The following is a 22,491-nucleotide window of genomic DNA, read 5'->3' as shown; positions in this document are numbered from 1 at the left end:
AAGTAATGCTTATTCAGCAATAATTCTCCAGTACAGATAGCTGAACCGTTAATGTCAGAGCTTATCGATACTTCTGTCTTTTATAATTTAGCACCGATACCGATAAAGTACCAAGTTTCGGTACCCATCCCAATCTACTAGTATAGGTATCTGCAGGCCAGCAGGAGAATGGGGAAAAGTTAAAAAGGCTCATTTTCAGTCTATCTGAACCCAAGAAATGGAGGAAAAACTAGTGTAAATTTGGCAGCAGCACCTGTGTCTGTTTGACGTGTCACCTGAACAAAACCACAACTGGGCCGATAAGGAAATAAAGTTAAGTAGAAATTGCTAATTGATAAATTTTCTACCCCATTAAAGGCTTATTTCTCATTATTTAGTTAATAACAAGTGAAATTTATTTATAAACTAACTTGGAGAGGATTATGTGCTTATGATTGCTAGCAGCTGGTCCCGCATTATTCAATTTATGATTCATCAATCAGACAATTCCTAAGCCACTATAAATAGCCAAAGTTCCATATAACAGCCATCTTCGTTTTCAAGAATTCCCTCTTTCACCCCTACTCCACCTCCTTTCCTAGATGGGTGGCCCAGTGGTTGGCACTGTTGCCTCACAGCAAGAACGTCAATGGTTCTAGTCCTTACCAAGCCAGTCAACATTTCTATGCGAAGATTACACGTTCTCCCCGTGCTCACGTGGGTTTCCCCCGGTTTCCTCCCACAGTCCAAAAACATGCAACTTAAGTTAACTGACTAATCCAAATCGGCACCATAGACATGCTCCTAGTAAGCAGTTATCTCTTAAGAGCAATCACTATCTGTTCATTAGCTACTACCACAGGGGAGTTCTCGAGATCTACCTGAGCTCAAACTCCACTCTCGCCTTGCAAATGGGAAGGAGCCCCGGGCTTAAGGATCTTATGAGCTCAGGGCTCAGCATGCCAAACAAGCTTTATAATCAATCATCAGCTAAGTGTGAACTCTTGAAATGACCTACTATGTTAGCTCGCACTGTTTCCATGACACTTCTCGCAATGGTTTTGGTTGTGAGACGTAGTTTGGACAAAGTTGTCTGCGATTCTTCCTATTGTAAAGTCATGCAGTGTGAAACCCCCTGTCACTGATCCATCTTGCATTGTAAACACAGCACCATCAGAGCGCTACCCCGGATAGTCGTGCAGGGTAAAAACATCTGTGATGCCACTACTTTGAAAATCGTACATTCTGAACTCGCCATTAGATTTACTGTTTAAAGCCTGTATATACCCTGAATGCTGTTTTACTGTGATAACTCTTTCATACAGGTGATTATGAGTTTAAATTGAAACTGGACAAGAATGTCATCCCTGCTTTGGCGGGATGTGCACAGATCCCCTGTGCGTATTCTGCTCCAATGAGAACACATTCAGGCCGGCTGGTCTGGTTCAGTGGGAGCCCCGACTTCCCCATCAGCCCACGAGATATGGAGCGTAAGGACGGCCTGCTGAGACCACTGGCTTCTATTCTAGAAGAATGCAGCATCGTTCTGTGGGACTTCAGCGGACATGAAAGAGTCGAAGAATATGGAGTCATGTTAGAATGGGGAACCAATGAAACACATGTTTACGATGAGAGAGTCGCGGTGTCTTATTCTGCTGGTATGTGTTTTATTTTGTTAGCACACATTGATAGTCTTAAGGTGACAATTAATCTGTGCAAGTGAATCCACTGGGGGAGCATATTTAATGTGTTGTGAGTGAAAGCAAAGATAAAACCCCACCCCCTACTTAATATTCCATTTCAGCTGGAAATACTTTATATTAGTTAAATAAAACAAATACCCCATAATGACATTGTGAGAAAAGTTTATTTTTTTTGCAATTGTTGCAAATTTATTAAAAATAAAAAACTTGAAAAATCACATGTACAGAAGTATTCACAGCCTTTGCTCAATACTTTGTTGATGCACCTTTGGCAGCAATTACAGCCTGAAGTCTTTTTGAATATGAAGCCACAAGCTTGGCACAGCTGTCTTTGGGAATTGCTGCCCCTTCCTCTTTGCAGTACCTCTCAGACTCTATCAGGTTGGATGGGAAGCGACGATGTACAGCCATTTTCAGATCTCTCCAAAGATGTTCAATAGAATTTAGGTCTGGGCTCTGGCTGACCCACTCAAGGACATTCATCAAGTTGTTGTGAAGCCACTCCATTGATATTTTGGCGGTGTGCTTTGGGTCATTGTCCTGCTGAAAGATGAACCGTCGCCCCAATCTGAGGTCAAGAGCACTCTGAAGCAGGTTTTCATTCAGGATGTCTCTGTGCATTGTTGCATTCATCTTTCCCTTTATCCTGACTAGTCTTTCAGTTGCTGCTGTTGAAAAACATCCTCACAGCATGATGCAGCCACCACCATGCTTCACTGTAGGGATGGTATTAGCCTGGTGATGAGCGGTGCCTGGTTTTCTCCAAACGGAACACCTGGCATTCACTCCAAACAGTTGTATGGTAGCCACTTTACCATACAGGCCTGATTGGTGGATTGCTGCACAGATGGTTGTCCTTCTGTAAGGTTCTCTTCTCTCCACAGAAGAATCCTAGAGCTCAGACAGAGTGACCATCAGGTTATTGATCACCTCCCTGATTAAGGCCCTTGTCCCTCGATCACTCAGCTTAGATGGGCGGTCAGCTCTAGGAAGAGTCCTGGTGGTTTCAAACATCTTCCACTTACGGATTATGGAGGCCACTGTGCACATAGGAACTTTCAGAGCAGCAGAATTTTTTCTGTACCCTTCCTCAGCCTTGTGCCTCAAAATAATCCTGTCTCGGAGGTCTACAGACAATTCCTTTGTCTTCATGCTTGGTTTGTGCTTTGACATGCACTGTCAACCCTGGAACTTATATAGACAGGTGTATGCCTTTTCAAATCATGTCCAATCAACTTAATTGACCACAGGTGAACTCCAATTAAGCTGTTGAAACATCTCAGGAGTGATCAGTGGAAACAGAATGTACCTGAGCTCAATCTAGAGCTTCACAGCAAAGGCTGTGGATACTTCTGTGCATGTGATTTTTTCAGCTTTTTTTATTTTTAATAAATTTGCAACAATTTCAAAAACTCTTTTTTCACATTGTCATTATGGGGTATTGTATGTAGAATTTTGAGGAAATACATGAGTTTAATCCATTTTGGAATAAGGCTGTAATATAAAAAATTAGGAAAAAGTGAAGCGATGTGAATACTTCCTGGGTGCACTGTAAGATTGAATAACATGGTCTGATCTTAATTCAAAATCCCTACATTTGAAAAACCCTTTTCCAGGTTTTGATCTGTGATCCAAAATCCCACTGGATTTCCTTTGAAAAACTGGGTCCAGCCCTGCGTTTGGAGCGGCGGTCCTTCTCTGTTGAAGCAGTTTGACATCCACAATATTTTTAACCACATCCCTCTGACCATTGTTTTGTTATGAGGGAATAATGCACAAAAGAAAAGCCCCGCCCCCATTCCATTTAAGTGGGAAGTACATCAGCATACTGAAACAAAAGTCTCAGCAACTTCTTGGTGCACGCTGACTTTAAAACAAAGTAGACCAGTGAAATTTTGAGACTTTATATTTATTTATGTTTGATATGGAATAATGCAGTACTCATTAAGAATCATATAGAATTATAATAACTCATTGATTCATTTTCTTTTTGGCTTAGTCCCTTTATTAATCAGGAGTCACCACAGCGGAATGAACCACCAACTTATACAGCCCTTCCAGCCGCAACCACACACTGGGAAACACCCATACACTCTAGCATTCACACACATACACTACGGCCAATTTAGCTCATGTCTTGACTGTGGGGGAAACCCGAGCACCCGGAGGAAACCCCACGCCAACATGGGGAGAACATGCAAACTCCACACAGAAATGCCAACTGACCCAGCCGGGACTTGAACTAGCGACCTTTTTGCCGTGAGGCGACAGTGCTAATCACTGAGGCACCGCCCCTCCTTACAATATATTATAATATATATTCTAATAGTCTTTAATTAATGGTGCAATCCTCTTTAATTTACCTGCAAAATTAAAAGCTTTGGATCAAGGGTATGTGAAGAAAAAAATGTCCAACAAAAATCCTTAATCCTGAAGGGCCTTTGGAAGTATGTTATTTTGAGCAGCTTGTTTTGAAGTAACAGTATGGTGGCCCTGTTGAAATAGTAATAGAACAGTTAAGTACAACCCAAATAACATACTACTTTAGCTTCTGAAATAGATATGCAAAGGACCTTTTTTCCCAAAACAAGTACCTATTTTAGGATGCAATTTCCATTGCAGTTCATGTCATTCAATTATTTTTCTTTGGCTTAGTCTTTTATTTATCAGGGGTCACCACAGCAGAATAAACCGCCAACTATTTCTGCATATGTTTTACACAGTGGATGCCCTTTCAGCCATAACCCTGTACTGGAAAGCACCCATGCACTCTCACATTCACACACACATTTTACTCATACAAAACTGCCAATCTAGTTCATCCATGTTAGGGAAACCGGAGCACCAGAAGGAAACCCACGCAAACACATGGAGAACATGCAAACATTCTGCACACAGAAATGTCTACCAGCCACCTTCTTCAGTTTAGCGTGAACTCTCCCTTGAACAACCAATGCCTCTATTCTGATAAATAACACAGTCTGTTTGACTTCTTTTTTTCCCAGCAAAACTGAACATCAGTCTACACTCTGAAGTCCTTGAAGCTGGAAAACGCACAATAATAATCTGCAGTCTTCCAGACCTCTGCCTCAACAGTGATCCAATAGTAACCTGGAAGGGGCTGAACTCAAAGCAGCTCCGTCGTCTGAGATTTCCCAGGGAAATGGAAACATATTTGATGTACAGCGAACAGCTCTTCTATACACCCGTCCCCGAGGATCACCAAGCCGAGATCACATGTGAAGCTACGTTCGGGAAAAATCTGAGCGCCAGTGCTACCATGACTTTGACCGTTCACTGTAAGAGCAGTACATTGTTTTACATCCAGATTCACACTGAAAAGCCTCTGATTAGTGATGATGTTTGTGTGTGTTTCAGCTCATCCTCAGATACTGAACAGCTCCACGTGCTCTCTGAAGCAGGATCTGCTCACCTGTGTGTGTGTCAGTCAGGGTGTGCCTTTGCCTGATGTTCACTGGCCTCTGCAGAACAACATTGATTTTAACACCGTTGTATCATCAGACGGCCACATCACTGTGAGAAGCACCTTCACCATGAAAGTGGTGGACCTCACCAGCATCAGTTCTCCAGTGTGCGTCAGCAGAAATCCACTTGGTCAGACAAATATGACGCTACCTCTGAACATGGATGAAGGTAAGCCAGATGTTTAGTGTGGTTTGTATCCCATTGCTTTTCATAGCATCAACATCTGTGCCTTGTGTGTCTACAGTATTAGAGGAACCAGAAGGTGACGGGCAATCTAAAAATGATTTGGAGAGCTGAAAAGCAACAAGCCTGCTGACAGTGATGGTTGAAGTGTTCCAGTAGTTCAAGTAAAATCAAACATTTGCCATTTTTACAATGTGCATCTTAGTGTGCATTAATGTATTCAATAATCCTAATGCAATGGTATATATTTGTGAGCATCTTACATGCATCATATTAGCTCATGAGCTTGCATTGTCCTTGCTTTCTTATGTCTTTGCATTGCCTTTAAATTGAGATCTTCTGTCAAATTAACTGAACTGTCATGTTCTGTCATTTTCCTAATCTGTTTATGAGCTGTTAGTCAAAGTAGGAGGATTTTACATTCTTGCTTTTCAAGATTTTTTAGAAATATTTCTGTTTAGTTAGCAGAATTTGTGACAATGTTTACATTGTTTACTTTAAATGTAAAAAAAAAAAAAAACATGTTATAACGAGGCTCCTACATGTGAGAATAAAAAAATTAAAAAGTGAATTCATGACTCGATAAAATCAATTTCTTAAATTATTAATATTAATTTCGAGCTGTAAAACCTTGGCCAACATTTTTTATTTCATTTAAAGGGCACCTATGATGGAAATCATCATTTGGACAGTAGTGATGGGAAGTTCGGATCATTTTACTGACTCTGATCTTTGAGTCTCGTTCATCGAGATGAACAAATCTTTTTTCGAGTCATTTCGTTCATTTGGTTCAATTTGCCAAAATATTATTAAACTGTTATGAATAGCTTAAAAACACATCTACAACTAGCCCAAAAGGTTGATCAAACGACAAATAAGTCATAAATAGAATACTATAAGAAGGAGAAAAATAATAACTCAATGTTTACCTGCTCTTTTGTCTGTGAAATTGTCTTCAAATGTCAGTGGTTCGTTCACGTTACACTGACAGTCACATATAGGGCTCTATCATACACCCGGCACAGTGTGGCGCAAGGCGTGGAGCAGTAGTCTTTTGGTAGTTTCAGCTTGGCGCAAGAGTCGTTTTCAGGCGTTGCGCTACGCTGTTTAAATAGCAAATGCATTGGCGCTCATTTGTGCGCCCATAGGTGTTCTGGTCTAAAAAGGAAGGCGTTCTAAGGCGCACTGCTGGCGCGTTGTTATTTTGAGAAACTTTAATAGATTTTTCATAAGACCAAAAGAAACCCGGTCTAAACTCCGGCGCAGTTGCGCCTCGCTTACGCACTGCTTAATCTGCACAAGAGAGCAATAGGCAAATATCTTTACATATGAAAAAATGTAAATATTAAGGATATATATATATATATATATAGGATATAATAAGAATAGATATAGAATATAAATATAAAGGATTAAAATATTACAAAACATATTATTTTCTAGCCTACATAAATATGAAAACCACTGCTTTTATGTCTTCTTCATCTCGGGAGGCTTTTTCAGTTCATTCATAACAATTTGCTTTTGTATAATGTTATTATTATTAGCAGCATTATTTATTATATCCATATTTATATTTGTTTTATTAAAAACAAGCTTAGATTTGCCCACCTGTCAGGTTTTAGACCATATGGGGCACAGCATGTGTTTTAGGATATAACTCAAGTTTTTGAGCACATTTTGCTATTATTATTCATTTATTCGTTTGCTAGAAATTAATTGGTTTATTCTCAAAACACACCTATAACTCATTAAGAAAATAAACTCAACCCTTTTAGACCATGCGCCGCGGCGCAAGGCAGATTTCCCGTCCTTAAATTTGCAAAAATGCGTCCTGACACGCCCTGAAAGCGTTTGCGCCCTGCATTTTGCGCTCTGCGCATGGACCGTCAAAATAGAGCCCATAATCTTAACCAATGTACACAGTCTGAGTCGATAGGAGCCATGATAATTAGTACACCTTTCAAGTCTTCTGGTTCTTGAGTTGTTCGTTCATCACGTGACAGAATGACTCAGCTTATATATATATAAGTATATAGCTTTTCCAAAGAACACTAAAAATCCGATATGCATTGTTTATTTATATCATAAGTAATATGTAAAATAATGTGTCGGCAAGAACAGTAGACTACTGAAAATGTAGGACTTATTATTTAGCAAAACCTTTATTTTAACGTGGTAAACTACTAGGGCTCTATTTTAACGATCTAGGCACGAAGTTCAAAGCGCAGGGTGCAAAAGCATCAAGAACGTGTCCGAATCCACTGCTATTTTAAGGGCGAAAAAATCTGCTCTGTGCCGCGGCTCATGGTCGAACGGGGTTGAGCTTATTCCTTTAATGAATTATGGGTGTGTTTTGAGAATAAACCAATCAGTGTCTCATCTCCCAGTGTCAGTTATGTCACGCTGTAGTGCATTTACTATTTACATGGTGGACTTTGTAAGTGGAAAAACTGAACGGTTCTCTAGCGAGAAAACAGTTAAACAGAGCATCTAAAGGCGAGAATGAGAGATGAGCCTCCTGACAGGTGGACAAATCAAAGCTTGTTTTTAATAACAAAAATATATATAAATATGGATATAATAAATAACACTGCTAATAATATTAACATTATACAAAAGCAAATTGTCATTATTAAACTGAAAAAGCCCCCTGAAATGAAGAATACATGGAGGCGGTGGTTTTTATATTTATGTAGACTAGAAAATAATAATTTTTGTAATACTTCAATTCTTTTTCATCTGTAAAGATATTTGAGTATTGCTGTACATCCTGTTTTTTAAGCAGTGTGTAAGCGAGGCACACAACTAATGCGCTCTGCGCTGGACTGTAAACCTCCTCTTAGCTGGTCTATTGAACAGTCTATTTTAGTTCCTCAAAATAGCAACGCACCAGCAATGCACCTTAACACACCTCCTTTTTTAGACCAGAACGCCTATGGGCGCACATATGAGCGCAAATCCATTTGCTATTTAAACAGCGTGGTGCAAAACATCAAAACAACCCTTGCGTCCAGCTGAAACTAGCAAACAACAATTGCATCGCGCCTTGCGCCACATTACGCCAGGTGTATGATAGGGCCCCTAGTCTTTTTAACCAGTCTGTTGAACAGTTTTATGCTATTAAATCTTTGAAAAAGCCTAAAATAGTTTGTCTACTTTGCAATGTCAGTCTATAGCAAGCTTCACTGTTGTAGATTGTGTTACAATATATGGTGCTCAGCAAATAAGTAATGACATATGACAGGCAAATGATAATGTGTTATCTTGTGAAATGTGCACTCAGTCCCATATCTGTGTTAACTCACACAGAGGAATTCTAAAGCGAAGATGTACGTAAAAAATAAAAGTGTGCTTTACTTCAAGGCAGTTTCGTTAGAATGCGACTCACTGATAAGCGGAGATTATAGCACTACAGTATACATCCTTACAGTAAGAAATAATCACATCGCTGAATGACGTCCTGAATGAAGCCGTTTTTTTTTTTGTGGCAGAGGTAACAATGTAAATGGCTGTTGTCATAACGATCGCGGCAGATGCCGACAGCGCACGTGATCCTAGCGGGAGTTAGATCAGGCCAGCTAAACTGTAGCCGCAGCTAAAATGAAACAACCTTTCTAGAAAAGGAATGCCATGATCATGTTACCTGCATAATAATGTTTAATGTACAACCTAATGGCATTTCTAAAGGTCAGCGAGAGCCTACACCGTTTTAGTAAAGCAAAGCACACACTGGGGTAATTAAAAAAGATAGAGTTTACCGTGAGGTTCGGGATGATTCCTTAGCTTGATGTTGCTTTAAATTGGTTGTTATCAGCTTTTTCCTCCCCGTTTGGTTTACAGTCTTTTTCGTCTTGACATCAATGTGAATCTCCCTTTTCCTCTTAGCTGTTGCCATCATATTGGCTGTTATTATCACATATTGTCTGTATCAACAAGACAGGATGTGAGCAAAGCAACTGCGATTAAAAGATCTGTTGAGCTCTCTGTGATCATCAATCATTATCAAATGTGATCAAAATGAGTTTTACAAGTTGAAAACATTTTAAAACAAACATAAATAAAGTTAAAGACGGTAAAATTGCTGTAATTCATCATCACAGCCGCATGTCAGTACAATTCTAAAAGACGACTTTCAATCCCGATTTGTGGACGTTAAATAAGGTTTATTTTGGACATTAACATAACATATATCCATACAGCAGTGTGTATTACCGTGTATCCTGTCACATTTGCCATGCTAAAACGGTGCAAAGTTAAACGTGCATGCTGTGTGTGTGTATGTGCGTGAACTTTGTAGCGACATTGTGTGGTACTCATCATTGCATAAAGGCTTGAATTAACTCCCAACAAATACATCAAATAATCATTGGGAAAGGTCTTACTATAGTATTTGTCACAAACATTACCTGAGATCTGCTTCCTTCATGTCTGTCACTGTGCTGTTTATCTGACGCAGCAGAGGTCGAGATCGAGGGACACTCAGACAGGCATGTGGGAATGGTGGGTGGGGCGAAATAGCATTAAAGGCTAAGGCAACAATAACAGCTACAATGTGTTCAGAGCAGAAAATCCCAATATTCTGAAAGCTTTAATAAATAATCTGATGGGTGTTTTGAGCTGAAACTTTACAGACACATTCTGGAGACACAAAATACTTTCTTAAATTTAGAAAAAGGGGTCAAATAGGTGCCCTTTTCATAGCGTTATCAAGTGCATTGTCTATCTCACAAAGGTCACAAAAGGGAGGTGAACTACATTCCTCCAACTATTAGCAATCATTTATAATGCTTAGAACCATTCGCACCATAAACTGTCTACTGGGTCATTTTAGCCAGTGAGAGATCAATATCTGCATCTCTTACTAAAGTCCAAATTATACCGTTTTAGTTTACTTTACTCGGGGAGACCAACTGCAATCAAGAAATGCTGCAGCTTGTCAAATAACCCAGGACAAATATTGTGTTCATTTCATTCTGTTGCTTAATCAGTCTCTCCAACATTTTGCGATTCTGACATCACAGAATTAAATGTGAAATAAAGCTAATGCTGCCAAACATTTTTTAATCCAGCACTTCCATTGACAACAACAGGGAAAAGATGCTTAGTTTAGGTGAAAAGTGGACCAAAAGATCCAAGAAAAAATATCTTAGCATGTTACACATATAGCAGTTTACTTCTTTTTTTAATTTACATGCCCACAAATGTCAATCAAAAGAACATCGGCTGCACGATTTGTGGCAACAGCACTAATGTTTGTTCTCAATTCTTGAGGGATTTTGTGAGATTTCCTGTGTTCACATTCAGGACTCTGGTTGAAAGTCTTTAGGTGTGTGTTGGTGAACACAATGCGATGCAGAAGGTCTGATGACAACTAATTTAACAAGTACATCATGTTTGATCAATTTTGACATAATTGTTTTATTGAAAATCAGATTTTTCAACAAAGATTTTACACCTTTGAAATAAAACTGAAACATAATGTGTATATATAGTGTATGGCCATATGTGTATGGCTTTACAATCACAGTTAGGGGGAGGGGGGGTCTCTCCATACCACCACCAATGTGCAGCATCCACTTGGTTGATGCGATGGCAGCCTCAGGACAACGGCTTACCACACACCAGCTATTGGTGGAGTGAAGACACCATGATGGAGCCAATTTGGTGGATGGGGATGATTGGGTAAGGGCCATGATGAGTAAGGGCTGGTGGAGGAAATTTGGCCAGGACACCGGGGCTACACCCCTACTCTTTACAAAAAGTGTCATGGGATTTTTATTGACCACAGAGTCAGGACCTCGGTTTAACGTCTCATCCGAAAGACGGCACCCACGGACAGTATTGTGTCCCCTTTACTATACTGGAGCATTAGGACTCACACAGACCACAGGTTGAGAGCCCCCTGTTGGCCTCTCTAACACTTCCGATAAAACCTTGTTTTCCAATGTGATTTTCCATCCAGGTACTGATCAGGCTCAGCCCTGCTTACCTTCAGTGAGTAACCAGTCTTAGGCTGCAGGGTGATAAGGCTTATCAACCTGTGAATTTAGGCTGGAAAATATCTTGTCAAATTTTGGAGAAATTGCTTAATTTTCAGATATTTGTATGTAAGTAGTACTGGTACACATTAGGTGAAAATCAAGAATCAATTGATTGACTTCGATATACTCTCCGATCTTATGAATCATTTCTGGGTCTGTCACATTTCTGAATATCTTCGATATATCTTGAGACGGTTTAGCTCAGGGGTGGGCAAACTCGGTCCTGGAGGGCCGGTGTCCTGCACAGTTTAGCTCTAACTCTAATCAAACACACCTGCTAATAGATTTCTAGTGATCTTGAAGACACTGATTGGCATGTTCAGGTGTGTTTGATTAGAGATGGAGCTAAACTATGCAGAACACCGGCCCTCCAGGACCGAGTTTGCCCACCACTGGTTTAGCTGGATTGTTCATTTAAAGCAGGGGTCACCAATCTCCATTCAGGAGGGTCGGTGTCCCTGCAGGGTTTAGCTCTAACTTGCCTCAACACACCTGCCTGGGTGTTTCAACCATACCTAGTAAGACCTTGATTAGCTTGTTCAGGTGTGTTTGAGCTAAAATCTGCAGGACACTGGCCCTCCAGGAACAAGTTTGGTGACCCTAGATTTAAAGCTTCATTTAATTTTGAGGGTTTGCCCCATGGGTCACCAATCTCGGTCCTGGAGGGCCGGTGTCCCTGCAGGGTTTAGCTCCAACTTGCCTCAACACACCTGCCTGATTGTTTCAAGTATACCTAGTAAGACCTTGATTAGCTTGTTCAGGTGTGTTTGATTAGTGTTGGAGTTCAAATCTGCTGGACACCGGACCGAGATTGGTGACCCTTGGTGCATCTCGAATGCATTTCTAATTTACAATATCATTGATTTGTTGTGGTATACACCTGAAAATGCAGTTACATATTAACTGGTCTCTAAAGTTCTTCCTTTAAAAACAGTGTGCATAAGATAGTTCTCCAGCAAACTGAACTGTAAGATTGAGAAGCACTAAACGGGGAGATTACAAGATCTACTCGTGGAGACTGAGATCAGCGCAAAAAGGTATTATTTTTTTGTTTTTTGCCTTAGAAGTTTACACTTTTTCAAACTGTTGTATTATTAAAAATCACAGGATGAAAGTAACAGCTGTACAACATGAGACATGGCTGGTTTTGCTCACTGTTGTACACAAATACATTGAATCAACCAATGGATTGCTCCTAGGAGGTAAGATCAACCATTCATTCAGTGAGAAATGAAGTTTCAGTGTCTGCTATAACTGTTGTATGCAAGTGATTGGAACGGCTGAGACTGCGCCCATTTCCCCTATATATTTTTCGCTTTATTACTAGTGATCTCACCCCAAAACATCTGGTTCAGAGAATACCTAGAGTCCCCTCACTGCCCATGGGAAGTGGAAATGAAGAATTGTTTGATATGGCCACTGATTTCTTATGAGAATGAATGCAGTGTTACTCTCTGGGACTTCAGTGGAGATTAGCTTGTGTTGGACTTGACAAAGCACCTGTATGAGGCCCTCTTTTCTATTCATATGCAGCAGGCACTTTCCTGTTGTATTTCTAAGCATTCAAACCATTTGTACACATTTTCATGAAGGAAGCACAATGCCCGTGTGTGTAACAATAAAAAAGCATCCACAAGATGGAGACAAACATTAAAAGCCGTCAAGATCATTTATTTATACATATCCAGTTTTAACATTTCAATTAGCTACATCAAACATTGCTTAGTAAGACAAAGGTGAACAAAACAATGAGCAGTAGCAGATTTAATCATATTCACTTGGATTAATAAGTGTGATCTATTTTCATTTTCTTGTGTCCTCAAACTGGACAACCTGCTGTCAGTCACTTTGTCTCTCCATCAGTCAGTGAAAAGCACTTTTAGGGTACTAGTTAAACAGGGTGTCAGTTAATCTTGGAATTTTTCACTAAGTGCCACATTAACACCAATAATGGCATCTCAATAATATCAATGTTTTCTTTCGTGCTTTAGATTATATGAAGCTTAATTAAAAAGAGCTCTCAAGGCACCGACCTCAAAATAAATGTAGACCTCCAATTTTAAACTCATCCAAAATCTTCAATCCCTTCCTTGACACATGCTTGAATTCTGACTCTTAAGCCACACACTTTTGATATTATTAAAAGACTTACCTTCTCTTAAAAAATTAATGCCGTTATTTTCACACTCGCAACGAAATGCTGCTTACTCTGGAACAGCAGTGGCATCCCAGCAAACAGTTGGTAACAGGTTCAACAGACATCTAAACAGAGACAGCTCGGCTTAAACAAGGCTTAACTTGGGCTGTCAGAATGGTCTAAAACGAAACTAGTTGTCATATAGACAGACTTTAAATGTGTAGTCATTCATTTCAGTTTATTTAATGACTTATCTAAGAATAGGCCAAAATTAGACATCTATTCGATTTTTACTGACAGCTCAAATTTAGCCATGTTTTAGCCAAGACGACTACGTTTAGATGTCTGTTAGAAATTTTTTAAAAACAAAAACATGCTTACTGGGTTGAGAACTGTGGTCTTTATATGGTATTATAACAATCTGTAACCTGAAAGTTCTTAAGAATGAAGTATAATGAAGCAGGTACACAGCCTTTCAAAAGATGCTCTACTTGGAAAGCTGGTGTTCTGCAGTTTAGCTCCAACATCCTAGAAGTTCTGAGTATACATAGAAAGAGCTTGATTAGCTGGTTCAGGTGTGTTTAAGTGGGGTTGGAACTAAATTATGCAGGACGCCAGCCCCCCAGGACCCAGTTTTTTACAACCCTGGTCTCTGGCTCTCACCAAGTGTAGTTTGTAGTTCATTAACATTATTTTTTTCATCTGTGCACAAGTGGAAGCTGCATCTTAACTAATACACTAACATAGCCAATATTACACAACACGTTTCATTTCTAAATTTTATGCTGTGTTGGGGGGGAGAAAAAAAAAACTGAGCTTTTAAAATGCCATAAAGATTCATATAAACACACTCTGGAGATAAGAGCTGTAACAAACAGTGTTTATTTTCATCACTTAAGTGAATTAAACAACACATAGGGGACAGCAGAAAGACAAACTTATTTCTTGGTCTCATCCTCTTTGGAAAGAGTTTTAATGATCTCCTCTTTCTTAGCCTGCTGTCTCTCCTCGCGACGCTTACGGGCCTCACGGGTCTTTGTACGACGAGCTTCAGCCTGATCACTGCAGAGAGAAACATGCACCGATTAGCACTGCACAGTAAGACCTTGTTTTATCATGTTTCCCTAAACATGACAGATAGCAGAGTAGTATAATGTTGCAGAGCACACTGTTTGGACACTTACGCCAAGAGCTTCTTGCGGGCCTTGTCTGCTTTGAGCTTGTGTATGTGCTCCATCAGGATGCGCTTGTTCTTGAACACGTTACCCTTTGCCCTCAGATACAGGCTGTGGTACCTGGGGAAAAAAACAGACATTTTTATTTGTGGATCCCTGCATTAGGTGCCTATCCTTGTGTATGCTACATTTATGAAATAAAAAATAATAATAATAAATTTAAAAAAAAATAAAAAGAGAGAGAGAGAGAGAGAGAGATCACAAAAATGTAGTTAGACTAAAACACCAGCAACTTATTGCACAATATTTTATGAAGTACAAACATCTGGGTTACAATCTGTGGAATTAAAATGAGCATTAAACATGGGCTCACATGTGCCTGTCGATCTTCTTGGCCTCTCTGTAACGTCTCAGAAGTCGACGCAGGATACGCATGCGTCTCATCCAGCACAACTTCTCGGGCATACGTGCGTTTGCGGTACCCTTTCTCTTACCTGTCAAAAACACAAAGAAAACGTCACAATGTAGTCTGACAAAGTTGATCAATATCCTCATATTTAGATGCATAAACTGAAACAAATGAAATGCACAGAGTATAATTATCCAGTAAATTGATTCATACCAACGCCCATGTGACGACCCTTCCTTCGTGCAAGAGTATTCTTGCGGCATCGAGCACGGGAGTGAACCGTGACGGGCTTCTTGATGATCAAACCATCCTTCACCAACTTACGAATTTGTTGGCCTAAATAACAAAGAACAGACATAAAATTGTTACTTTATGGCAAAAAATAAAAAATAACACAATGAGGACTTTCAGCAGTGAAAATTAAACCACACTGAACCAAACTGAACTTCATCTCTGAAAACTGGATTGACAGTTTCAATTTACTATAATCTTCTATGTGAAGCTTCTTTGACACAATCTACATTGTAAAAGCGCTGTAGAAATAATGAACTGAATTGAAATTGCATACGGGAGTTTGCATTGGCAATTTCGTTGGTTTCGTTTGGGTCCAGCCACACTTTCTTCTTGCCACAGCGCAAGACGCTGGAGGCCAGCCTCTTCTGAAGTCTGAGCATACTGTAACAAAAAAAAAGAAAAAAAAAAAAGACAATTTTAGATCAATATATTTTCTGTACAACACACACAGCGGGTGCCGTTTCTATAAAGGCTACATCAAGACCAGGTCAGGCAAAATTACATTATAGTACAAAAACAGCACTCTTCAAATTTAGATTGAATTATTAGCAACACTCCCATACTTAAAATCCAACTGTAAATTTCTGATTTTCATTTCCTGTGCAGTTGATTAAAAAGTAAATTAACAAGATTAAACATTTGCCAATAGATCCACATCCAACTAGAACTTTATACCCCACTGACATGTTAAGCTTAATTTATTAGCTTTAATTCTCAGAACACTAAACACTATCATTATCTGAAGTGTTTCTTGATTTAATATAAACAAATGATTTAATGTACAGCTTTATAAGCCAAGTTAACCTATTTGTATATTTATTTAATTACTTTAAAACTATATTTTTTGCGCTAGATGAGGCGTCGCTACATTCTCTATAAACCTGATAACGTGTTTCATAAATTGTGCGCACGCGCAGAATAACTCATCTACAATATAAAATAGGCCTGCCATTTTGCTCAAACCAAGCAAAATATACAAAAATGACCCTATATAGTTGCTAATTACTAGCTTGACTTGCTTTAAAAATACGCAAAACGTCGAAATGAATCTATTCTGGTTAAGGGGCATGTCTAGACATGTTGAGCACGTTTTGTTGGCCGGGCTGTTTAGGCCGAACACTCCACGCAACCTTTGTTTGTCGTATTAGATAATCAGAAATAAAACATTAGTACGATACAATGGTAAACTTCGAACGGATTACCATAACATTTTTTTATTCAACACATCGTAATACAGTTTTATCGTTGAAACGACACGTTTGCTTTTGCCACAACATGGCGACGATACTCATGCAGCAGCGCTACATTACAAACGCTCTTCAAGCGTTGAATCGCCTTTGTTTTTAACAGCGCAAGGAGTGTCGACTACATAAATACTTAGATATTATGTTTAAAACGACTCCTCGAGTTAAATTAATAAGATAAATAGATTTTAACTCGCGTAAAGGAACGCACCTCATGGCTGGTGGTCAGCGGAAAGCAGCAGCCGCTGTCAATGAGGAAGATTTCAGGACTGTGCCGCCGTATTCATAAGGGGTGGGGGGACTATCACACAGACAATATGAATATAATAACGACTTTATATGTAATACTTGCACGTGTTTATTATATGTTTAGCACTTTAAAGAGTTCTGTTATATTGTTTATTACATACGAGCATTAATATTAATATTTAAAGATAAGCTATATCTGTTTCGACAAAAAAATAATGGTACGTTCCACTAGTCATACTGCTGGGAAATGTAGGCGGCGGTTTTTGTAGGCAAGCTGTGGATTGCTGTAAACGGCCACACGGCGGCAATGCTTTACCTGTTGAAAGATGAGAACTTGCGAATTAGGCATTACTATGAAAGTGAAATAATAGACAAACTAGTAATGAATTCAAAATATAGTTTTGGTGCTTTAGTACGAGCCTGTTTAATATATAGGTTTTCTTTTACTGTAAAGCACTTTGTGACTTCTTGTCTGGGAAAAGTCTTTTGTAAATATTTGTTTACTTATTTTACTTTACTATAATAGTACTGGTGTCCACGGACCCATAAGGAGCCACAAGAGAGAGATAGATGGTCTGAAATGCTAGGAGACATTAAAAATGTATAGAAAAATAATGAAAATAAAATAAGGTATGATTTAAGTATAACAATAATAATGAACGAATCATTTTAAATTCATCAACAAATAAATTGATAAAAATACATCAAATAAAATATGAATTTGATTACATGCAACAATTTATCAGCTAAAATGATTAAGCAAATGTGTAAATTAATAAAATAAAATACACCAAAATGTATTCTAAATATGAAATGATTACATAACACAACAATAATGTAACAATAATAAAAAAATACACCACTTTAAATTAATCAACAAATAAATTAATAAAAATAATTTTAATGAAATATTAATTCGTTTAAAATTAATACAATTGCTCAAATTAATTAACAGCTAAATTATTAATTAAGTAAATAAATGAATAAACACAGCACTGTAACACAGAGAGGGAAATATACAAAAAATTAATAGAAAGTAAATACATGTAAATGCTCTCATTAAATACCTTAAAAATTAATTAAAATTAAAAATCATCTAAATATGATATAATTACATAACACAACAACAATAATGTTAAAGAAAAAAAAATTAAATAAATACACCTTAAACTGGTGTCTATGGACGCCCAAGGGGCCACAAGGGAGAGATAGGTGGTCTGAAATTTCTGAGAGACATTAAACGTTAAGAGAACAGTAATGAAAATAAAATAAGGCTTGATTTAAGTGTAATAATAATAATGAATCAATCATTTTTAAATTCATAATTTAAATAAAATAAAAATATGTCAAATAAAATATTAATTTGATTAAATGTAATAATTTAACAGCTAAGATTATTAATTAACTAAGCGTTTAAATGAACAAACACAGTAAGCATTGAAACAAACAGAGGGGAAATATAATAATGTAACTTAATAGATGTAAATACATGTAAATGCTCTCCTTAAATTCATACAAATGTATTCTAAATACGGTGTTTATATAAAAACCCAACAACAATAATTTAATAGTAACAGTAAAATAAAAAATACACTGGTCTAACGTCAGCATTAGTGATTATTTGATTATTGTTTCAATTATTATTGGTAATTTGATTATTTCCAGGCTCGTCTTCGATTTTTTTTTCTGAAGGTTGAATAAAAGGACATAGTTGGAAACTAATATGGCACATTATGTGAGACATTTAAGAGAACAGGACTGCTTTTTCAGTTACTTATCGTGTAAAACCTATTTCTGATTTCTTATATGTCATATTTTTCTACATTAACAAAATAATGCAGTAAATATATGAAGAGATCATTTGCAAAAACAAATAACTACACAATTAGTTAATTTTCATAAATCGTGTTTTGTTTATCGTGTATTGAAGTAATTTATGTACATTATTTAAAAAAAAAAACGCTGAATAATCTGTTTTGTAGATGAACTCTTCATATGAAAATAAGAACTCTTCCTACGAAACGGCACAAAGGCATATTGTTGTTTTCTGTAATAAAGCAGAATCAAAGGGTGTGGTCATTTCGCTTTTATATGGAATGGGGAGTAGAGCTGCCACCGTCCATCTCATAGTAATATTGATCGATCAACCAATCAGTCCGAGAAACACAACAAAACTCCCGCCCCATTAGCAACTCATTGGTTGATGAGATGTGGAGGGCGGGGCTTGATCCCTCCGCTGAACAGCTGGAGACTGAGCTCGTTGTATTTGCTAAGGGAGAGGGTTTCAGCAGGGCTGGGGGCGCAACAGCGCGGTGACAAGCCATCTGCGAGGAGGAAAAGCACCTTCATCTGTTTAATTTTACGTTGAATTATTTCACAATGCATAACGAACTCAAATCAGGCTCCAAATGAAACAGTAAAACCGAAGTTAAAGTTTAAATCAATGGTACAGGAGGGTAATATGTCCAGGACGCCTTCCACCTCAACCCAGGAAATCCAAATGGACATGTTCGACCACCACGGCTCTCACGCTCAGGTAAGAGAGAGAGAGGCACTTTTACAGCTTATACCGAAAGTGCATGCAACCAGTGGAAGACGAAATTTAACCCGCTTGGTCGCTGTTTTAGAAAGGCTCAGTGAAAAATCAGAGGTTTTGTTTGTGGGGAAGATTAGTCGTTATCAACCGTTGCTCGTATTGTGGTTACTTGGCAACAAGACGGCATCTTCACGCGTTTGCCACAACAGTGTTGTAAACAAGTATTCTGCAAGGAAAGCGACATAAAGTTGTGTGTGAATGACGGACAGTTGTTTTAAATGTTTCAAAACTGCATTATCTTTGGTATTAAATGGGATTTACATGATTCCATCACCGTGTCCATGTTCGCTCTCTCTCTCTCCTGACAGCTGGCCTACTACAGTGTTGCAATTTTATGACAGTCTATTCTGTTTATAAGTTATGAACCATCGCTGTTGATTAACCTATTAGTGTTCAGTTAAAAGTAAGTCTGATAGTACATCCGGGATCTCAACATTTGAATTATAAGTTAATAAAAAGTGTCTGACACTCTGAGTAATGAAAAGATGATGTCAGCATACGCTGTAAAATGTGATGTCATCTCAATGCTTCTATATTTGGGGGACTTACCCCAAAACCACGCCCACATGTACACATCCATCCATCCATCAGATAAAAGGGGTTTTAAGCAGCAAAACAAAAACTGTTACTAGGATTTACTCATTTGCAGCAAAAAAAAAGTTAATTAAAATAATAAAACAATGCAGATCAAAATACTTGTGTTTAGGCATGGGCCGGTATAATTTTGTGATGGTATGATAACCTTGAATAAAAATTTCTTGGTAGCAAGTTATTGTAATTACAGCTCTAAAGAAATTGTGATTACAGCACTAAAAATGTCTTAGTTAAAAATAAATAAATAAATAAAAATTAAAAAAAATTCCCCATTGAACACAACATACAGTATTAAATTTCACATTTTTCAAATTACAATTCACTTTTATAATATTTCGGAACAGTAAACAGGCTAAATATTCATTCATTCATTTTCGTTTCGGCTTAGTCCCTTTATTAATCTGGGGTCGCCACAGCGGAATGAACCGCCAACTTATCCAGCATATGTTTTAAACAGCGGATACCCTTCCAGCTGCAGCCCATCCCTGGGAAAACAGGCTAAATAATTCAGATAAATTATTGACTTTTGCTGTTTTCATTAGTTAAAAAAACACAGATTTCTTCAGAACATATAAAAATACATTAGAAACCTTTACATATACCCTAGAAACTGTATAACAGAAGATTTTTGCAGTTTTAAAACCTTGACTTTTTCAAACCGCGGTAAATCTTGAAATCTTATCACTCCATGCCTACGTGTATAAATATCTTCTGCCGAATGACAATGGGATGTTATTTAATTGATATTAAAATGTATTCAAAGTTAAAAGCAGGCCCTTTATTTACTTGCATATAAAATCCCAGTTCATCTGATAAAAGAATCTCTTGTAGGGCTGGAATAAATGGAAAGTGAGTAAATTGTCTATATATATATATATATTATATATACAGTATTTTGATGTACTAGCCCTTTAAAGGAACTCTACAGATTTTAAAATTATCAGAACTCTTTTATGATTTGTTTTAGTAGGAAGCTAATGTTGTAATCCATTTCAATGATTTATTCTAAGGTGAGCTAAGCTAAAAGTGCTCCCACAGACCTGGGGATCAGGTGAGTGGATTAAAAAAATAGTAAAACTTGATAAAATGGCTATATCCCCCCCCCCCCCCCCCCCACACACACACACACACACACACTTTTGCAACTCACTATATTTTTCTTTCCTTTGTTTATTTTTGATTGACTTTAAATAGCAGACCATTTCAACATTTGAACAACAACAGCTCAGACAATACAAACTCAAGATTGTACACTTCAAACAGCTTCTCAATAGCAATTTACTCTTCACTTTTGCTATCTATATTTTAAGTTGGTCACTTTTTTATTTATGATTTGACAAGAAAGTTTGGTCACACTATTTTAAAGTACAGTTCTCGATATTAACAAACTTTCAACCAAGACTAGCGTATTAAACTCCTAATTTGCTCTTTATTAATAGGCAATAGTTGGGTTTATGTATTGGATAGGATTAGGCATATACAGTGTGCAAATTATACATTGACGATTGGGGGGGCAACTTTTTCAGTAATGTTAGTTGGTGTAATACATGCTTCAGTGAATCAAATTTATGTATTTATTTAAATTACATCTAATTTATATTTTTTTGTGGGATGTTTGGTGTATTTTGACCCCAGTAGCTATTTTCGGCTTACTCTAGGTCAAACTATACAAACTATGCATCTAATTTGACTTTAATTTTAGGCATTATGTAGAAACAAACACGTATATTATGAGAAATCAGTCTTGTGAACTTTTACGGTGTCTATCGGAGCTTTAAATGTGCCAGTTTCAGACCGTTGAGTGACTTTTTTTCTCGCATAGACTGATTGGCGCGAATTTTGCATTCATAATGGTATGAACCGTTATAGGGGTGGACAAATGGATATCTATTATTTTAATTATTAACATTATTATTTAAAATACAGATCAGAGTGAACTTATTCTCAGATTCAACCCCCACATTGATCTTGTTTTAAAATCCTTCGTGGGGGGGGGTCATTCCCCCCCAAACCTCCCTGTAATTTGCTCCCTGGGCATATAGAATAAAATTATGCAGAATATATACTTTTTTAAGTACTAAAAAACAGCCAAAGTCCTTATAATAGGGAGGTAACAAGCCACCCACTAGTTGATAGTGAGAATTGGTCCCCATACTGAAGTGTTACTGAAGGTTTAACTTCAGTGTGAGGTTTCAAACTGGGTTTTTTCCCCTCAGTTTCTCTTCTCTTTGCTTTTTTCCTGGTTTGTTTCAGACTTAGAGGATGGTTCATTGGTTGATGTATGAATGTGCACCTGCTCCATAAAAGCCACTCATCATCATCCCGTCCAGCACAGCGTACTACTGCGCTTGGCGTTGTGGATGGATGTTTCAGTAGTGTTTCTGATTGTTAGGGCTGT

General features: G+C 37.9%; 3 protein-coding genes and 1 long non-coding RNA gene across 10 annotated transcripts in view; 3 read left to right on the top strand and 1 right to left on the bottom strand.

Moving 5' to 3' along the window:
- The window catches only part of bckdhbl (branched chain keto acid dehydrogenase E1 subunit beta, like), a 46,414-nt gene extending 40,492 nt beyond the window's left edge, over window positions 1–5,922 (top strand). For all 5 annotated transcript variants that reach the window (XM_087244144.1, XM_087244141.1, XM_087244143.1 and 2 more), the window contains 4 exons: window positions 1,305–1,637; window positions 4,688–4,981; window positions 5,061–5,336; window positions 5,413–5,922. In XM_087244144.1, coding sequence (XP_087100270.1) covers window positions 1,305–1,637; window positions 4,688–4,981; window positions 5,061–5,336; window positions 5,413–5,465 — 956 coding nt within the window. In that variant the 3' untranslated portion in view covers window positions 5,466–5,922. The remainder of the gene's footprint in view (window positions 1–1,304; window positions 1,638–4,687; window positions 4,982–5,060; window positions 5,337–5,412) is intronic.
- Window positions 5,923–12,208: 6,286 nt separating this feature from the next.
- On the top strand, window positions 12,209–13,046 carry LOC147845565 (uncharacterized). The gene is made up of 3 exons (XR_015480554.1): window positions 12,209–12,432; window positions 12,503–12,597; window positions 12,723–13,046. It is a non-coding gene; the product is annotated as an uncharacterized LOC147845565 (long non-coding RNA).
- Window positions 13,047–14,398: 1,352 nt separating this feature from the next.
- Window positions 14,399–16,894, bottom strand: rpl19 (ribosomal protein L19). Its single transcript, NM_213208.1, is given in 6 exon segments — window positions 14,399–14,594; window positions 14,717–14,827; window positions 15,081–15,201; window positions 15,330–15,452; window positions 15,685–15,791; window positions 16,866–16,894. Coding segments are annotated over 6 exon segments (591 nt in total). The 5' UTR covers window positions 16,871–16,894; the 3' UTR covers window positions 14,399–14,470.
- A 2,271-nt stretch (window positions 16,895–19,165) lies between these two features.
- The window catches only part of cacnb1 (calcium voltage-gated channel auxiliary subunit beta 1), a 74,085-nt gene continuing 70,759 nt past the window's right edge, over window positions 19,166–22,491 (top strand). For 2 of the 3 annotated variants that reach the window (XM_087242487.1, XM_087242486.1), the window contains exon 1: window positions 19,166–19,439. In XM_087242487.1, coding sequence (XP_087098613.1) covers window positions 19,347–19,439 — 93 coding nt within the window. In that variant the 5' untranslated portion in view covers window positions 19,166–19,346. 3 annotated transcript variants of the gene reach the window in all.

The sequence above is a fragment of the Danio rerio genome, chromosome 3 (genome assembly GCF_052040795.2).
Source record: "Danio rerio strain M-AB ecotype USA chromosome 3, GRCz13ab, whole genome shotgun sequence".
Taxonomy (NCBI): Eukaryota; Metazoa; Chordata; class Actinopteri; order Cypriniformes; family Danionidae; genus Danio; species Danio rerio.
This window is presented reverse-complemented; position numbering and strand designations above follow the sequence as displayed.